The sequence below is a fragment of the Cricetulus griseus genome (assembly GCF_003668045.3).
Source record: "Cricetulus griseus strain 17A/GY chromosome 1 unlocalized genomic scaffold, alternate assembly CriGri-PICRH-1.0 chr1_0, whole genome shotgun sequence".
NCBI lineage: Eukaryota > Metazoa > Chordata > Mammalia > Rodentia > Cricetidae > Cricetulus > Cricetulus griseus.
The window spans coordinates 228,845,302-228,863,960 of NW_023276806.1; the positions used below are offsets into that span (position 1 = coordinate 228,845,302).

The 18,659-nt window shown below is 45.9% G+C and overlaps 1 protein-coding gene across 2 annotated transcripts; it reads left to right on the forward strand.

Annotated features, from left to right (window-relative positions):
• The first annotated feature begins 11,773 nt into the window (after nucleotides 1–11,773).
• On the forward strand, nucleotides 11,774–18,532 carry Trim40 (tripartite motif containing 40). 2 transcript variants are annotated; one of them, XM_027388645.1, is made up of 5 exons: nucleotides 11,774–12,115; nucleotides 16,848–16,943; nucleotides 17,650–17,868; nucleotides 18,263–18,285; nucleotides 18,466–18,532. In XM_027388645.1, exons 1-5 carry the CDS (start codon nucleotides 11,774–11,776, stop codon nucleotides 18,530–18,532), a joined length of 747 nt encoding a protein of 248 aa, XP_027244446.1. The 2 variants fall into 2 exon arrangements, with proteins under 2 accessions (XP_027244446.1, XP_027244447.1); XM_027388646.1 differs by having other exon boundaries at nucleotides 17,650–17,766.
• Nucleotides 18,533–18,659: the final 127 nt, after the last annotated feature.

Consider the following 18,659-nt stretch of genomic DNA (forward strand, 5'->3'; position numbering starts at 1 on the left):
GAAGGAGCAGCAGGGCCAAATTGAAGTGTGAAAGCTCAGAAGTCTAAGGCAGGCACAGGTGCTGGGAAGAGAAAATGCAACAGGAAGCAGCCGTTAAAAAGTGTCACCACTGGAAGACCACAGAGAGACAAAATGAAGGGGGGGTAAAGCAAATGAACAGCAACAACACAAAAGTAAAACTTAAATGGGGAATATTGTAAAGAGAAAAGACAGGTAGTTGGACCATCCTACCTCACTGTCTCTCAAAAGCAAACAGATACTGTGAACTCATGCTTCCTGTAAAGCAGACCAAGGTTCCTGGACCTTGAACTAATTAAATAGATGTTTCCAAAGCAGTTGTCTGAGAACAAAAGAACCAAGTGTCAAAGTCTACTCAACTGCAGGTAGGGAGTGGAGCTGCTGACTGGCAGCCCCAGAAAGGTGGGGCTTATCTAACCCCATTGATCTCTTACTTCCCCCTCCTGTCTTCTATTGGGTTTCCTCACTGTCTCTGAGCCATCTTTTGTTCTGTTTGTCATGCCTGCTTCTTCCTCAGTCTCTGTTCACAGACCCCTAGCTTACTCAACCTGTTTCTTTTATCCTAACTAGGAAAGCATCAGCCAGTGTCATCCATGTAACCTTAGTAGCTCAACTCTTCACTTCTTAACAGTTCATCTTGCTCTTTGCTCCCAGGAACACAGTGTGTCTCCCTTCCTTTCCACTCCCCGTCCCACCAGCCCAGTCTCTCTTCTGTCATTAAAAACCAAACTTTCTTCCTCTCTGGTGGTGACCTCAACTCAGGATCTTTCTCTTGCTATGCAAGCTCTCTAGCACTGAGCAAAACCCCCAGCTCCTGTTAGGGCAATTTCAAAACGTCTGTCTTTATACTTGGTTCTTATTCATGCCCCTCCCACCCCGCCGCCGCCGCCCGCACCACATGACAGCCACTCATTCTTAATCATCCCTTTACTCCCCTAAGTTGGTCCTTCCTTCTACATCAGTGTACTCCGTTATGCCCTCTTAGTTCCACCACCCACTCATTCCCTCCCCCTTGTTCATGGTCTCCCAGCCCACTGATTGCTATTGAATATTTTTAATTAAAAATACTTTTATTTATTCATTGATAATTTCATATGTGTACAATTCTATCTTGATCCGTACCCCAATCACTCATCTTACTTGCCACTAATCCTTCCAACATGTCACTTTCCCAGTTCTATTCTCTCTTCATATATATTGTTTTTTGTTTGTTTGTTTCTTGTTTTTTGATTTCTCTGTGTAGCCCTGGCTGTCCTGGAGCTTGCTCTGTAAACCAGGCTGGCCTTGAACTCAAATCCATCTGCCTCTGCCTCCCGAGTGCTAGGATTAAAGGCGTGCGCCACCGACATGCAGCTATTTATATTTTTAATAGTTGTTTATTTTTATGTGTAAGAGTGTTCTTGACTGCATGTATATAATGTGCACCATGTGCATGCCCGGTTCCCATGGAGGCCAGAAAGGGGATTAGGATAGCCTTGAACTAGAATTACAAATGGCCGGGAGTCACTATGTGGTACTGGGAGCCAAAACTAGGTCATCTGCAACAAGTGTTCTTAACCCTTGAGCCATCTCTCCAGCCCCTGTATTTATGTTTTGTAGCACACAGTTCAGCTGGTGGGGGAAAAGCACAGAGTCCATTTAGTACTAACCATATGCAAATGGTGTAGGACCTCATGGGAGCATAGTCAAAGCACAACCCCAAAGAAAACAATCCTCCTTCGCCAGCAGCCATCAGCTGCCGGCAGCTCCTCAGTGTGCAGCGGGACCCTGTGAACCCTTTCCCACCCAGGCTGGAATGCTGACTGGCCTGACCTTGTACAAGTAACCACAGCTGCTGGGTTCACGAGTGCAAGGCCATCACCAGGTCGCACAAGGGTGTGGTTGGTTTTGTGGGCTATAGCCCCAACAATCATTCATTCTGATTTGCCAGGGACAGTCCTGGCCTTACTCCTGCCCTGATATAAATACCAGCAGCACTTCCTCTCACTTTCAAAAGTATCCACCCATAAGATTGTGGTTGCCTTGATTATAACAGCTTCTGAAAGCTGTACACTTTCAGAAATAACACTCCTTTCAGGCCCTGTCTGTTTCGATTTAAGGATGAATTAAAGCAAGTGTCTATGTATGGTTTTATAGCTTGCATTCACACTCAGTTGCCAGATACAGAGGCAAAGTTTATTTTTTAAATTAAATTATGTCTTTAAAAATTTTATCTTTAGGATATATCACTGTTAATAATTTTTTTTTGTGTGTGTGTATAGGTGTTTTTGCCTGCATGTATGTCTGTGAACAACATGCAACATTCTTGAAAGCCACAAGAGGGCGACTGACCTCCTGGAACTGAAGCTCCAGATGGTTGTGAGCTGGACTTTGAGTGCTGGGAATCTAACCTGGTTCCTCTGGAAGAGCTCCAAACGCGCTGAACCACTGATCCATCTCTCCAGCTCCCAGAATTTAATTTTTCAGGCAAGTTTTGCATTGTTTGCATAGTGCTTTAAGAAAATAATGACTTCAGGAGAAGGAGACACACATGCCTGCCTGGGGCAAGAAGAAAACATGGACCTGACCAACACTATTGTGGTGAGCAAATGTATGGTGGGGTGTGAGAAAAAGACAGACAGAGAGACACACAAAGAGACAGAGAGAGACAGAGACAGAGAGACAGACAGAGATAGAGAGACAGAGAGAGAGGGAGGGAGGGAGGAACAGAGACAGAGAGAGAGGGGGAGGGACAGAGAGAGAGAGAGAGAGAGAGAGAGAGAGAGAGAGAGAGAGATGTAAGGGGCCATTTTCCTGCATTATAATGGTGCCTAAAGACACCAAGATGTAAATTACTTCACAGGCACTGGGTAATCTCCATTCCTTTGATCTCTGCCTATCCCGTGGCTCATTTTTGCCTGAGGAGCTGAAGCCATTCATAGGGTAACACGTCCCAGGTGGCTGGTCAGCCTTTATAAGGGATGGTTTTCTTGGTTTTAGTGTCTCCGTTCTGGTCTCCATTCTGGTAAGATGTATTAAAGCTTGTCTGCAGAAGGATCCGAGTGTCCCGTGTATGATTTCTTGCTGGCGAGAAATACAGAGCGCACGCGGGACAGAGAGAGAATGGTTCTTGTCTTGTAGAGAGAGGTGGGTCTGAAGAAGTGAAGGCAGTGAGGAACAGCCTAGGTGGCTTGCTTGCCACCTTGGGCCATGGTGATGTCTGGACTTGGGCTACTGCCAAGGCCCATGTCTGCTGCAGTTGTGGTCTGTGTTGATGTCCAGGGCTTCTGTTACCACCAAAGGACGAGAAGATATGGAGCACAGAGTTACCCTCCCCACTTGCAGACTGCAACACTGGAAGAACTGGCCCACAGCAGCATTCAGGAGAATAGGTCCTATACTCACCTGGGTAGCACAATAGAGCTGACCCTGTTCTCTTGGGGAAGCTGTCCCTGCCCCTCACTAGCTGCAACACTCAGGAGAGCAGGCTCTGTACCTCACCTGGGCAACACAGTAGAGCTAACCCTCTAATTGACAGGGGCAATTAGTGAGCTGGTCCCCAGAAGGTGAGCATGGGAGATCTGGCCCTGATCCTCATCTGCCATATGGTGGTGGATGAGGGAGAGATGCTCCCCCACCCCCTGTGACAGGTGGAAGAGCTGGCCCTGCCTCTCACCAGCTGCAGCACTTGGGAGAGTGGCCTTGCTTGGGCAACACAGTAGAGCTGGCCCTTTGTAGGTGTGGGTGAGCCGGCCTAGGGGTGTGGATCAGGAGAACCAGCACTATGCCTTCCACCATGCTGCATCATGAACTAGCCAGAGCAAAGCTGGAGAGCTCTCCCTGGTGGTGAGGATAGGGGAGCGCTGGCAGGTGGACAAACCCTGCACCCACCCAGGCCGAGAAGCAGGGCTATGAATTGGCTCACCCCATGGATGATCAGCTGGAGCACGTGAAGCCGCAGAGTCTGCACAACACAGAGCAACAACGGGATATTCAAGAGGAGTCCCAGTGAGGACCCAGCATCGATAGTGTATCAGAAAACACAGCAATGAACACTTGCCAGTGAAGATGCAGGGACTAAAGGGTTTACTGTGTGACTCACTGTGTCACACTACAGTTCCCATGAAGAGTCTCCCCCCCTCCTTTCCTTTTCTTTTTCTCTTAAATTTCATTTCATTTTATTTTGCGGGGAGGTTGCAAGGGCAGAGGGTGGATGCAGAGGGATGGGGAGATGAATGGCATTGAGATGCATGATGTGAAAGCCACAAAGAATAAATAAAAAGTTTAAAAAAATAAAAGAAATTTTTAAAAAATAAATAATGACAATCGGAAGACCCAAATGAGAGTAACTATTTCCCCACCACTCACTATTTTATCCTGGTTCCCCAGACCCTGGAAGTATTTTCTGATTTACAGATTTCTTCTGTATGTATTATTTTACTTAAGTCTCACCTCTAAACCATCAAAATCTCTCTTTTTTTTTCCTTTTGGTTTTTCGAGACAGGGTTTCTCTGTGACTTTGGAGGCTGTCCTGGAACTCACTCTGTAGACCAGGATGGCCTTGAACTCACAGAGATCTCCCTGCCTCTGCCTCCCGAGTGCTGGGATTAAAGGCGTGCGCCACCACCGCCCCGCCCCATCAAAATCTCTTGTCCAGGAAACTGATCATGTTCAGATTCACCTAGAATGTGAAAGGTCCACCAAGACTCTAAGACAGACGTACCTGTCACCCCAGCACTTGAGAAGTAGAGGCAGGAAGATGAGGAGGTCGTCCTGAACTACACATGGTCCTGTCTCATAAAACAAAAACAGGGCTTGGAAATGGCTCCGTGCTTTAGAGTACACGCTGCCCTTGCAGAGGGCGGTATCTCTCCAGCCCCTGTCTACAGTTTTGTTGTTGTTGTTTTGTGTGTGTGTGTGTGTGTGTGTGTGTGTGTGTGTGTGTGTGTGTGTGTGTGTGTGTGTTTAACACGAGATTTCAGGGCATTTTAACTCTGCTTGGGCAGTGACTCATCTTAAATTCTTTATCAAGTACTAAAGTTGACTGACTGTGTATTGTTAAGTTCCTCTTACAATGGTGCATTGCGAGATTTTCTTTGACAGTGCTAATATTTTATCATAAGTCAACCAGAAGAATTCAAAGGGTTCCCATGTGCTTAAGAAGCTCATCTTTCAATCAGTCCTTTAAAATGCTAGCTATGTGCTCTTCATTTAAAATTAAACTCTTTAATTCAGCAGCCCTCAACCTGTGGGTCATGACCATTGGAAAACACATATTTATGAACTGAGACAATGTTCCTCCATAAAATAACAGTTATGAAGTGGCAATAAAAATTTTGTGGTTGGGGTTCCCCACAACATGAAGAACTGTGTCAAAGGGGCACAGCATTAAGAAGGTTGAGACCCACTGCTTTAATTCAACAGGTTTCTATTTGCTTGGAACTGGAAAAAATGCTTCTTTAAAAAAAAAAAAAACTCTGTGTGTGTGTGTGTGTGTTTGTGTGCCTGTGTGTGTCTGTCTGTGTGTATGTGTGTGTGTGGGTCTGTGTGTATGTGTATGTGTGTGTGTCTGTGTGTGTGTACACGCATGTCTGTGTATGTGTGTGTGTGTGTGTTTGTGTGTGCGCGCACACACGCATGCCTGTCTGTGTGTATGTGTGTCTGTGTATATATGTGTGTATCTGTGTATCTGACACATGTGTCAATGCCTGTGGAGCTCAGAAAGATAAATCAGATGCCTTTAACTGGAGTTACAGGCAGTTGTGAACCACCTGATATGGATGCTGGGAACTGAACTCTGTTCCCCTGGAAGAACAGCAAGCTCTTTGAATTGGTGAGCCATCTCTCCAATTCAAAATATTTTCTTACCATTTATAATTTTTCTATAAAATTTTCTTATAATTTTTGATGTCAGAATTACCTTTGCTGAACTTATGTAAGAAGTAATTGCAGCCCATGAGGTACCCAGTCTTTTACACATTCCAGTAGTGGTCCTGAGGAAGAACCTTTTTGACTAGACACTGACGAGACCGGAAGGATTTATTTATTCACAAATTCATGTTGTCTCATATCCCTACAGGTCCTCTGAGTTTGCAGTTTAGTCTCTAGTGTCAGGTGATCTATCAGCAAGCAGAGGTATTCCAGGAAAGCCACTCCTCCATGGAGTCAGCTGGCAATAACTGGAACATACGTGCACCAGATGCCTTAGGAAATGTAAGCCACACAAGCCCTCTTCAGTTGCCCTTTGCCTGAAGCCCTACTGTCAGTCCTTACAAGGGAAAGCTTGGCAAAAGAGGGTTGGAATGAATCAGCAAGCCTAACTATGGTTAGAATATATCTTGCGAATTTTACAAAAATTGGGTTGACCATTTAAACACATGGTGAGGGCCCATCCAGGGCCTTGAGAAACACCAGGGCAAAAGTGATGAGATTGGCTGTAGGTGCCACGCATGGATGTGGTATGCATCAATTCTTGATGGGCTCCCATTTCAGGCTGACCCCACTCTCAGCCTCACCTACCTCATTCTCTGCACATGCCAACTCCCTTTGTTTGTTCTAGCTCATATATTGCTTTATTTCAAGGAAGTGTATAATTGAATAACCTCATGCTTTCATTGACATAGGTGTGTCCAATGAGTGAGACTGTCACACCCTTCCCACGCTCCGATAACTACAGCCCAGATGTCCATGCTTCTCCTCTTGGTGTGCTTTCTGGATGTCCCCATATGTCATTAAAGGATTGTTTACCTGGTGAATGACTAATTGCCTCAATACTGTCTGTGCTAATTGGGTTTTGTTTGTATGGTGATGACACTGAAAATCTACTCTTAGCCAAGTTGAAAAGACTGTGGTCACCACAGTGATGCACTGCAGCTTTCTGGTTGTATCCCCAAATGATGGGATCACAGGCATGAGCCACTATGCCCTGATTCATTTTGGCTTATTATTATTGTTGCTATTGGTGTTGTTTTTGGAGATTGTCCTGTGCAACCCAGGCTGGCCTCCAACTCCCTATATAACCAACAATGACCTTGACCTTCTGCTCCTCCTGCCTCGACCTCCTTTTTAGTCCTGGGGGTCACAGGTGTGAGCCACCTAGCTTGAGTTCAGTTTCTTGGGTATCACCCTACTTGAGATCACTGTGGAGTGTTTGAGGTAGTTTCCTCCAGGCCCTTGTGTAGAATTCAGGGGCTCCTGCCAAGAGCTCTCCATTCCACCTGCTGAGTCCCAAGAGCTGTCTCATGTTTCCAGGATCCTTGTGCTCAAACAGAGCCTGAAACATTTTCTGTGGTTTCTCTAAGTGCCCTCTGGACCGTGTAGCTGCATCCAGCATGTTGGCTGGCAGTTCCTTAAAGCTGGTATTTGCATCCTGGGTAGAGGATGGGGTTCATCAAAGGACACAATTACAGAGCAGAGAGGATTTCTCACAGGAACACTTTCTTCCTTGGTCTCCCTGACTCTGCCCCTTTGCACTTCTCCTGTGTGCTTGAATAAAAACTGTCAGTTTTATTCTACAGCCACCTTTTCTTGCCACATCTATATATTCCAGAGTTACCTTTCTTCAGCTCTCTCTCTCTCTCTCTCTCTCTCTCTCTCTCTCTCTCTCTCTCTCTCTCTCTCTCTGTGTGTGTGTGTGTGTGTGTGCGTGCGTGCGTGCGTGCGTGCGTGTATGTGTGTGTGTGTGTGTGTGTGTACTGACCATGCCATTGCATTTATAGCATAGGGACAAGTAGAGACCTGAGGACAAACTTCAGGAGCCTATTTTCACTTTCCACCTCATTGCAGCAGGGCCTGCCTTGTTTCTGTTGTGCAGAGCAGCACCCCAGGCTAGTTAGCCTGAAAGTTTCTGACCCATTCTCCCTTCTGCCTCCTGTCCTGCTTGGGGATGTGCACCACCACTTCCAGCTTCTAACATGTGTTCTAGGGACGGAACTGAGGTCATCAAATGCATGTGACAAGCGTGTTTATTCACTGAGCCTTCTCTTCAGTTTCAACCACAATTTCTAGAGGAAATAGCCTGGGATCCTGGAGAAATGGCTCAGCATAGAAGCACTTATCGCTCTTGCAGATAACACAGGCTTGGTTCTCAGCACCCATGTGACCCACAATCATGTATGATTGTGTCATACATGTAACATACATGTAGCATATATGTAACATACATGTGTCATACATGTAGCATACATGTAACATGTAACCCCAGTTACAGAGAACCTGACACCCTCTCTGACCTCTGTGGGCATTAAGCACAAAGTGCACATACATACATACATACATACATACATACATACATACATACATACATGTAAAAGAAAATAAAGTGTGTGTGTGTGTGTGTGTGTGTGTGTGAGAGAGAGAGAGAGAGAGAGAGAGAGAGAGAGAGAGAGAGAGAGAGAGAGAGAGAATGAGGACAGGGCAGTGGCTGCAACTTCCCATCCTTCAGTGAGACTGTGAAGTCATGCTGGGAGGCAGCACCACCTACTGTCCACACAGAAACATGTTGGAGAAAGCATGTCATTGGGGGCAGACTGTGTGGGTTTCAAAGCCCATGCTATCGCCATTCCCATTCTCTGCCTTGTGGTTGTTGTCTCAACATATTAGCTGGAAGCTGCTTCTCCAATGCCATGCCCACCTGCCTGCAGCCATGGTCCCTGACATAATGGTTATGGACAACCCTCTGAAACTGTAAGCAAGTCGCTAGTTAAATACTTTTTTTTAATGAAAACAAACAAACAAACATTTATCTGAAGGAGCCACTCAGCTTATTCATTTTGGGCAGAGTTTCAGGTAACCCAGGCTTGAATAAGGTACACTGAACTTGAGTTGATGAAGTCACATCCAAGAGTGCACATATATGGAGTTGATAAAGGGATCAAAACAGAGATCAAATGGGACCAGAGATCATGGTGTCATGGCCCTGTGTGGGGTGAACGACAAGAAGCAGAGTGAATTCTGAACCTGGGCCTGCAGTTCACTTCACTGCAGCAGGGGGGAGTGTGATGTGGTCCTTAGGAGAATTAAATCCACTAGTCACATAGTTTCCCTGTATCAGAAAAAGAATTAGGAAACAGAAATTCTTAAAGGCTTCGTTTAGTTTGACCAAACCAGAGAAAGAAATGCTCTTGGTTCCCACCTTTTCAGAGGCACTCATATAATTCTATAGCCAAGAAGAACAGTCAGGGAATATGCATGTGCTAATTTAATAGGCAGTGAGGCTGGCAGAGCTGCGTGAATCTCTTTTTCTGACTGGCACCAAGATTCATCCTTTCCCTCTCTCAATGTGAGGCTCCTGGAAAAATTTTAATGCGTTGGGGTCTGTTAGTCTGGTAGCCAATGGGAGTGATACCCTGACTCTCTTTAGAGCATCTTGTCTCCCATCAGGGTCAAAGTCCCAGGATGGTTGAGAGTGAGAAAGAACCAATAGCTAACATAGAAAATCCAAGGGGAGGGAGGACCACTAATGATCATCATCAGTCATCAATGCCCGTGTAAACTGATGAAAACAGCACAGGAACTTGTTTGTTATTGTCAATACAAATTTTTAAAAATCTGAGTGATGGTGCTGGGGATGTAGTGGGCTGTGGAGTGCTTGGCTGGAACATGTGAAGCCTTGGATTCCATCCCCAGCATGGTGGCTCATGTCTGTAATCTCAAAACTCGGGAGGTGGAGGCAGCAGGATCAGATGTCAAAAGCCACCCTCAGCCTCAAGGAGAGTTCAAGGCTATCCTGGGCCACTTGAGACCCTGCCTCAACTCTGAAACCCTCCCCCCCAACCTCCCCAACAGAAAGAAATGCTGCTTGCTGTGACTGTTGTCAGGGCAACATAAATCCTTCCCATCTGTATTCCCTACGACTTTCACATTTCTCTCACAGGATGGCAGATTATCGAAGGATGGCTTAAGGTACTCAACATTAGGCTAGGGTTAAAGAATGGAAAGTTGTAACACTGCCTCCCTGATGCAGAGTGGGCAGCAGCCTTCAGAAGGAGGAGGGGATAGAACTGCCTAGGGTATCGGCCAAGAACACCTTTGGGTGTGTCGATAAAAATGTCTCCAGAGAGGCTTTATCAAGGAGAGAAGACCTAACCCTCAAGTGGGTGGCATTGTTCCATGAGCTGGGATCCCAGACTAAAAGGGAGAAGGGGAGAAAAACAGCTGAACACCACCAGGTGTCTCTTTCAGCTTCATAATCCACCCACGTGTGAGCAAGCAGCCTTCTGCTCCTGCAGCCATAGGTTCCAGCCACTCCTGACTTCATGTCTTCTCCACCATGGACCATAACCTCAAACTGTGAGCTCAAATAAACCCCTTCCTCCCTCAGGTCACTTGTTAGGTATTTGGTCACTACAACGAGAAGAGAAACAAATGCCTAGTGGTATCCTCCAGGCACCGCCACTGTTGAAGCTGAGACCTGAGACCATTAAGGACAATGGTGTGGACTGAACCAAGCATCACCCAGGTGTTATGGTTCCATGACACACCCAGAACTTCTGTTTCCACATGTGTGGGCTCTTGGGAGGCTCATTCTATGAGGCATTCTCAAGTCCTGTGAGATCTGAGTTAAAGGCACCAAGACTTTCCTCTTCCCGGTAAGCAAATATGCCACACCCAGAAGCAAAGTCCAGGTCACCATCCAGTGAGCCCAGCTCATGGGCATATTTCATTTTGCTGATAATTCAGTGCTAAAATTAGGTGACTCTTCACCTTCTCCCTAGTTTTACTGACATTCGAGTATATATAACTGGCATAATCTAAGAAGAACCGCTCATCTGCTGGCCTTCTCCCTAGGTCTAGAGACCAAGAAAATGACCTGAAGTTGAAAAGGAGAAATTTGAGGTAGGATAGTAGGCTATTTGGGGGAGGGTGCTCAGACAAGGAGGAGGAGGAGGAGGAGGAGGAGGAGGAGGAGGACTTCTTTCTTTGGGTCATCCTTGGAAGTTGTTTGAAAGAGACAATATAGCCTCAAATATTATATTCTGTCTGTGTCTGCTTCTGTCTGTCTCCCTCTCTTTCTGTCTTTCCCTCCTTCCCTCCCTCCTGTTCTCTTTCTCTTTCACCATGACATCATTGCAGTCTTGGAAAACTTGGTAGTTAATAAAGACTTGCTGACAAGGTTCCACCTTAAGTGGCTGGTGGTATCAAACAGTGACACCCGTAGGGAACAGTTCAGCAGGAATACATAAAACTCTGGCTGAGTTCTTCCCACCAGCCACACAGCAGAGAAGACTGTCAGTTCGTCCTCAAAGGTTTACTTCCGGCCATGACACCGTGGCCTGATATTTAGCCCTGAACTGTAAAAAGGCTCCACAGAAAACTCCCAAAACAGAATTGGGGTTTGGCTCACCTGCTTCCTCCAGGGTGTATGAAGACATAAAGAATAATTTTAGCCGGCATTGGTGGTGCACACCTTTAATCCCAGCACTTGGGAGGCAGAGGCAGGTGGATCTCTGTGAGTTCCATGCCAGCCTAGTCTCCAGAGTGAGTGCCAGGATAGGCTCCAAAGCTACACAGAGAAACCCTGTCTCAAAAAACAAAACAAACAAACAAGCAAACAAAAAGAATAATTTTAAGTTTAGAAAACACCGACCTGTGTCTGAAATTCCCGCCAGGTTGTGTTTCTTACAGGCCAGGCTCTGGCCTCTCTGATCCAGGGCAGACCTGAAGTCCAGTCCTGAGCCCACTCTATGCTGCTCCAGATCAGCTTCCACTGAGCCCTCTCACCTGCGACTGTCTGGCCTTCAAATGACCCAGTGCAGAGGCCGGTGAGGTGGGGACCATGGTTCCTCTGTACGAGGACAACCAGGAGGACATTTGTCCCATCTGCCTGGATCCCCTGAAGAAGGCTGTGAGCACGGACTGCAGACACCTCTTCTGCCGAACTTGTCTGACCCAGCACATGGATAAGGCCTCTGGCTCTGGGGTCTTCAGCTGCCCAGTCTGCAGGAAGCCCTGTTCTGTGGGGGTCCTTGGAGAAGGTTACATCTGCTTCAGCCACCAGAAGAGGGTGTGCAGATTCTGTGAGGCAAGCAGACATCTCCTATGTGTGGAATGCCTCAAGTCCCCTGAACACCAGTCTCACACTGAGCTCTCCATTGAAAATGCCATCAGCCACTACAAGGTAAGACTGTGTCACCCCCACCAGGCCCTGCCACCAGCTCCAAGAATCACTGCTTCTAAGCTCGGTTCCTCACAGAGGCTTAGCGATTGACACCTCCTTTGAGTTTTCTTCATCGTCCAACTTGGAGCCCTGGTCTTTGCTTTCTGTGTGCCTCGTTGCTAATATCAGGATTTCCAGGTTGCTGCGTGTCTATCTAGGTGATCCTGCCACTGTGATAGCAAAGCCCCAGATTTTGTGCTAGATAATTAGAACCATTCCTCGACCAAGATTATATAGAACCCTGGCGGATGGTTCTAGAACCTAGTCTAGACATGCAGTCAAGATTTGTCTGTGATAACAGTGACCTTTCGAAGATCTGAACCCTGAAAACTTGTACACGATGTCCTGTTTCCCCCTTTCCTTCCACTGTTAATTATGATTATCGCATCTTGATTTATTTAAATTTTTTTCTAAAATTGCTTCACACTTTGGGTAACAAGATTTAGGCAATACCTAGAGAATTAAATCTCAAAAACAGAAAAAAAGAATTAAATAGCAAAATTAAAAATATTGCCTCTGGGATGGGAGATAGTTGAGGGTAAAGGAGCTTTATTCTGAGTTCAATCTCTGGAACCCACATGATGGAAGGATGGAAGTGACTCCCACAGACTGTCCACTTACCTCCACACAAGCTCCATGGTGTGTGCCCCCTTCCAAACAAACAGATGTAATGAAAATAATGATTCTTTTTTCCTGTCCTTCCTCATTCTCTGTCTTCAGGGATAACCAGCATTAGATTTCTTTTAATCTATCCTTCCGGAAAAACTATGTTCTCTTGAAAGCAGACACACACACACACGAGAGAGAGAGAGAGAGAGAGAGAGAGAGAGAGAGAGAGAGAGAGAGACAGAGAGAGACAGAGACAGAGAGACAGAGACAGAGACAGAGACACAGAGACACAGAGACACAGAGAGAGACAGAGAGGTAGAGAGACACACAGAGACAGACAGACAGACAGTATCAGAGACAGACACTAGAGATGTAGCTCAGTGGTAGAATGACTGCCTGGCATAAATGAATCCAGGGATTCAATCCCCAGTACTTCAAAAAATAAAACGACAGTAAATGGATAGAGGACTCCATTCATTTATTTATTATTGTGTGTACATATGAGGTCGGGGGGCAGTGTGCCACGGCGTGCATGCAGAGGTCAGAGGACTTCTTTGTGAAGTCAGTTCTCACCCTTTACCGTATGGGCCATCAGTCTTGGTGGCAAATGCCTTTACCCACTGAGCCGTCTTTCTGGCTCCCTCAAGTTTTTACTATATCTTGATTTTTATCCTCTAAAAATATGTTTAGAACATTTTTTTCCTATTGATGAATCCAGATCTCTCGTACATCCTTCAGCAACTGCATTCTGTCCAAGTCTATGAATAAATCAAAGTTAGGATACTGGGTTATTCACAGGTGATTGAGTTTAGGTTATACAGTTATGATGAATAACTTTTTAACATGTATTTTGGAGAAGTTAAAATATCCAAGATATTTTGGTGAAAATATAAGATAGAAAACTAAATTTAACTTCTCCAAATTATAGCAAATTGTCCCACTACCATTTATTGAATGTTCCATGTAGATCCTGTCTTGTTCTGTATGTTCCTGTCTGTGTGACAAACCTCCTCCTCCTCCTCGTCTTCCTCCTTCCCTTCCTCCTCCCCTTCCCATCCCCCTTCTCCCTCCAATAGCACTAAGGATAAAGACTGAACCTAGGGTCTTGCACATGCAAGGCAATTGTACTGTGCTAAATATACAGTCTTCTTTTTACTTTTTATTTTGAGACTTAATCTTACTTTTGATTCCCATGCTGCAAGCCCCCAGAGTAACTAAGATTGTAGGCATAGGCCACCAGACTCACCGTATTAAACCATTTTAAGAATTGTACATTTGTAATATGGGCAGATTTTGTTGTTTTTTATTTCTTCTTCTTTGGGGGCAGGTATTGTTTTTTTCCTTTCTTTTAAAATTTATTTTACTATATGTGCATTCTGCCTGTGTGTATATATGTGCACCACATGCATGGTACCAGAGGAAGCCTGAAGAGGTCATCAGATTCCCGGGAACTGGAGTTACAGGCAGTTGTGAGCTGCCGTGTGGGTTTTAGCTCCTCTGCAGCAGCAGCCAGTGCTCTTAAACACTGAGCCATCTCTCCAGCCCCATTGTTTGTTTCTTGAGACAGGATCGTACTCTGTAGTCCCGGTTAGTCTGTAATTGATGGCAATCCTCCTGCCTTAGCCTGCTGAGTGCTGGAATTACAGACACATGGCACCACATTTAGCTTTTTTTTTTTTTTTTCTTTCTGTTTTCTCCCTGCCCAAACTTCTTGCTGGGCTTCATCTTCTTCTTTCCAAACCTTAGGTCTTTCTTTTTAATTTTATTCTTTTCAAAACTATTTTTAAAAAATAGTTCTAGGGATTGAACCCAAGGCCTCATACATGCTAGGATGTGTTCTTTCCCCTCAGCTATACCTCCACCCATCACTGGCATTTTCTTGCCAGTTGTTCCAAAGATCAATGAGTCAAAGGCTTAGCTTGCGCACCAGCTAATCTGTTAGAGAAACTGGTGTCATCTGGGGATGTTAAAACTGAACAGTTCAAAACAAAAACAAAAACAGAACAAAACAAAAAACTGAACGGTTCTGAGATTCCCACATGATGTCACGCCCTGAAAACGAGTTCTAGCCATTTCAAAGTCCCCTGTGTAGTGTCACTCATCCTACCCTGATGGCTTCACACTGTGTTACACCCCCACCCCTAGGATCCCACTCTCTGAGACCCCATGCCCCTCTACTTCGAAAGTAATGAGCAAGCTGGCAGCCTCTTGGCTTCTATCTATCTCTGTTCTCAGCCAGATATGCATATTAATGCCCGTGAATGAGAATTACTGTTGCTGAGCAGGTACAAAGTTCAAGCACCGGAAGCTTCCGGGATGCCATGGTGGAAGCCAAACCTGATCCCCCTCGCCCGACTGCTTCCCTGTCAGGACTTCCTATCAGTAATGAAGGCTGAATTTTCTTTCTCTTTTTTTCTTTGTGGTGTCGGGGTTTGAACCCAGGACCTCACACATGCCAGACAAATGTTCTATCGCCAAACTACTACTTCCTCAGCCCTGAAGGGTAAATTCCCAACGTCTTTCAGACAGTTGGCCTTCAAAGAACATTGTCACGGTCTGCAGTGACAAACGAGGGAGCCTAAACTGGAACTGAATGTAGAGAATGATTCAGAAAGCTTAAAGGGCAATGTTTTACCGAGTTCTGAACCTACTACGTGCAGAGTCTACAGCAGAGGGGATGGGGTTTCCCACTGCCATGAGTCAGTTGTGAGGAGACAGGTCTCCTCCATCCCTGAATGACTGACTCAGGTCTGTACCTTCTGTAAGGTGTCACACCAGACATCAGGAGGAAGTACAAAGGTGATTCATGACGACTGACTGCAAGTCCACATTTAAGTAATAAGAGGAAGTGTAGAAAAATAAATAAAGAATATTTGTTCATTATAAGGAAAACAGCAAGTGTCTCCTGCTTGCACGCAAAAGAATTGATGACAAACTAAACCAGCAGGGTGACTCTTCTTAGTGTCATCAGCCAAAGCCTAATGGGAAGTGACATCAAAGCTGCACCAGCACAAAGACTGGGTGTGGGGAGAGTTCAAGTCCAGAGAAGTCCTGTTGCATTTGGAGAATTTATAATCAAAGCTTGTTTTAAATTGCTTTAATTACTTTCTCATGTTAGCCTACAACGTAATGATTTAGGGCCAGGTGTGGTGCCGCACGCCTTTAGCCCCAGCACTTGGAGACAGAGGCAGGCTGATCTCTCTGAATCCCAGACTAGTTTGGGCTATGTAATGAAATCCTGAAGCAAAACAAAACAACAACAGCAGCAACAACAACAAGGACACACACACAATCATGAGGGACTTGGCGATTTAGTGGTCAAGAGGAATATTGCTCCATCAGAATAGACATGTTTGATTCTCAGCACCCTCATCAGGTGGCTCTCAACTACCTGTAATTCTGTCTCCATGGGATCTGGTTCCTTTTCTGGGCTCCTTGGGTACCCACACATGTGTACATATTCACACATAAACACAAACTCATATGCATAATTAAAATAAACACAAATATCTAAATATGATTATAAAAACAGAGGAGTCTATCCTACTCATTTTAAACATGGTAAATGAGACACCTGCATTGTCTCAATCTTGCCTCATGCATTTAGAGTTATTGACATTATTTGTATTTGTGTTGTTTTAAAAAGTGTGTGTGTGTGTGTGTGTGTGTGTGTGTGTGTGTGTGTGTGTGTGTATGTCCTTGGAAGTCAGAAAAGAGGAGGATGCTGGATTCCCTAAAACTGGAGGTACAGCAGTTGTGAGTTGCCCAGTGTGGGTGCTGGGAACTGAGCGTGGGTCTCCTGAAGGCCAGCAACTGCTCATCCCTCCCCCAGAATTTCCTTTGTTTTGGTTTTTGAAACAGGGTCTCAATACATAGTCCTGGTTGACCTGGAACTCACTCTGTAGACCAGGCTGGCCTCAAACTCAGAGGTCCAGCTGCCTCTGCTTCTTGACTGCTGAGGTTAAAGGTGAACAGGGGCATGCCTGATCTTGGCGTTTATTTGTAATCTTACCTAGGGACCCGCTGTGGATTCCCTGGGATACTGCCTCACCCTCCAGTCTGACAATTCTGTGTCTGTGTCTAGGAAAGACTCAACCGTAGAAGCAGGAAGCTCAGAAAGGACCTGGGGGACCTTCAACGGCTTAAGGCTCAGGAAGAGGAGATGCTGCAGGCTGTGCAGGTGAGTGTGAGTCCCAGGGATGGTCTCGAGTCTTGAAGGACCTCTCCTTTTGCTGCAGACAACTGTTTGTCCCTGGAGCAGCCTGTTATGGAATTATGGTCATGTAGGCTGAAAACCTGGGTTTGGGGCTTGGCTCTGAGATTGGTGAACGGAACGTCTTGGGGCATGTGAAACTTCTGACCATCATACATCTTTTTTTCTTAAGGAAAAAAAACCCTATTCTCCTGAGTACATGGTGAGAATTAAAATAGTTGAAAAATGACTACACATCTTGTCCTTGGCAATCGCTTTTCTATCCCCCTGGCTCACTTGGGTGAGCTTTCTCCTCACTTACAGAGTTAAAAGCTGACATCAGAAGAACATACCTGAGTGGGGTGCGTGAGAGAGAGAGAGAGAGAGAGAGAGAGAGAGAGATGCATGCTTTTGTGCATGAGTGCATGTGTTTGTGTGTATGTGATGTGCTTTTATGAATGCATGTGTGGGTGCTTTCGTGTGTGTGTGTGTGTGTGTGTGTGTGTGTGTGTGTGTGTGTGTGTGTGTTGGCAGGACACAGTTATCTATAGATGTGCTTGGAATTATGAGGTGAAGAGTCCAATTGCTTCTGAAGTACAGTGGCTGGTGAGGCAAGACATAAAGGAAGAGAGGAGGCCAGTATTCCCAGTATTCAGTGCATGGGGCCCCATCATCAAATGTTATGTGATTTCAGGAGGATTGGGGGAGTCACGAGCTGAGAACTGAGCTGCCGAACCAAGACCAAACCAACAAACAGCTGAAGGCCTTACCTCAGAATTGGCTGGACCAACAAAAGGACCTACCAGCGGAGGTGGCCAAGATCTTTAACATCTCTGAAGCAGTAACACAGCTCAGCATCCTGGCTTCTGACCTGGAAAGGATGGCCAAGGAACTGGATGCCAGCACTCTGAAGGTGTACTTCCCAAGGCACCCCTAAATTCAGGGAGAGATTCTTTGAACAGTAAACAGCTGGCCTGCAGGTCCCTCCTGGGAGGTGTAAGGGAGGCACTCCTGGGATATGTGATGATTTCAGGGTGTGTGTGTGTGTGTGTGTGTGTGTGAGAGAGAGAGAGAGAGAGAGAGAGAGAGAGAGAGAGAGAGAGAGAGAGAGAGAGAGAGAGAGAGAGTGGTGAAGGTGCCTTGTACAGGGCTGCACCATGATACAACAGAGTGAGGAACAGAAGAAAGGTGCTGTGCCCTCCAGCTCTCATGGTGGCAGCCAGAGTGGCCTTCAAGCAGGAGCCAGGAAGGGCATTCAGTGGCAAGAGCATAGTAACTGACTGTGATTGTCACCCTTTCTCTCCCAGGATGTCAGTGACTTACTGGACAGGTATGACCCCCTCTCCCTCTGCCCCACACTGGAAGACACACGCAGACCCACATGACATAGATGTGCATATGGGCTGAATTTAAGTCAAGGTGACATAGATGGTACTTGTATACTACATGGGCGGCGGCGGAAGATTCAGTAGCATATGTGTGAATCTATAAATGATTTCTTTGTTTTCAGGAGTGCACCACAGAAATTAGAAGGACTCCTCTCTCACCTTCCTCCAGCCAATCCAAACCCCAATTAGTTCTCCCGATTCTCATCCCCACAGCTCTCACCTGATGCCCTAACCTCTGACACTTGGACACAGTCTCCTTCCTAAGCCATGCTTGAGCTGTGGCTCCTTGTGGCCAGGCATTTGAGGTCTCCATCAC

Coding starts and splice junctions, on each gene's coding strand:
- Trim40 (XM_027388645.1), top strand. CDS start 11,774: ATGGTTCCTCTGTACGAGGACAACCAGGAGGACATTTGTCCCATCTGC. Junction 12,116..16,847: donor ATGCCATCAGCCACTACAAG/GTAAGACTGTGT, acceptor GTCTGTGTCTAG/GAAAGACTCAACCGTAGAAG. Junction 17,869..18,262: donor TGGATGCCAGCACTCTGAAG/GTGTACTTCCCA, acceptor TTTCTCTCCCAG/GATGTCAGTGACTTACTGGA.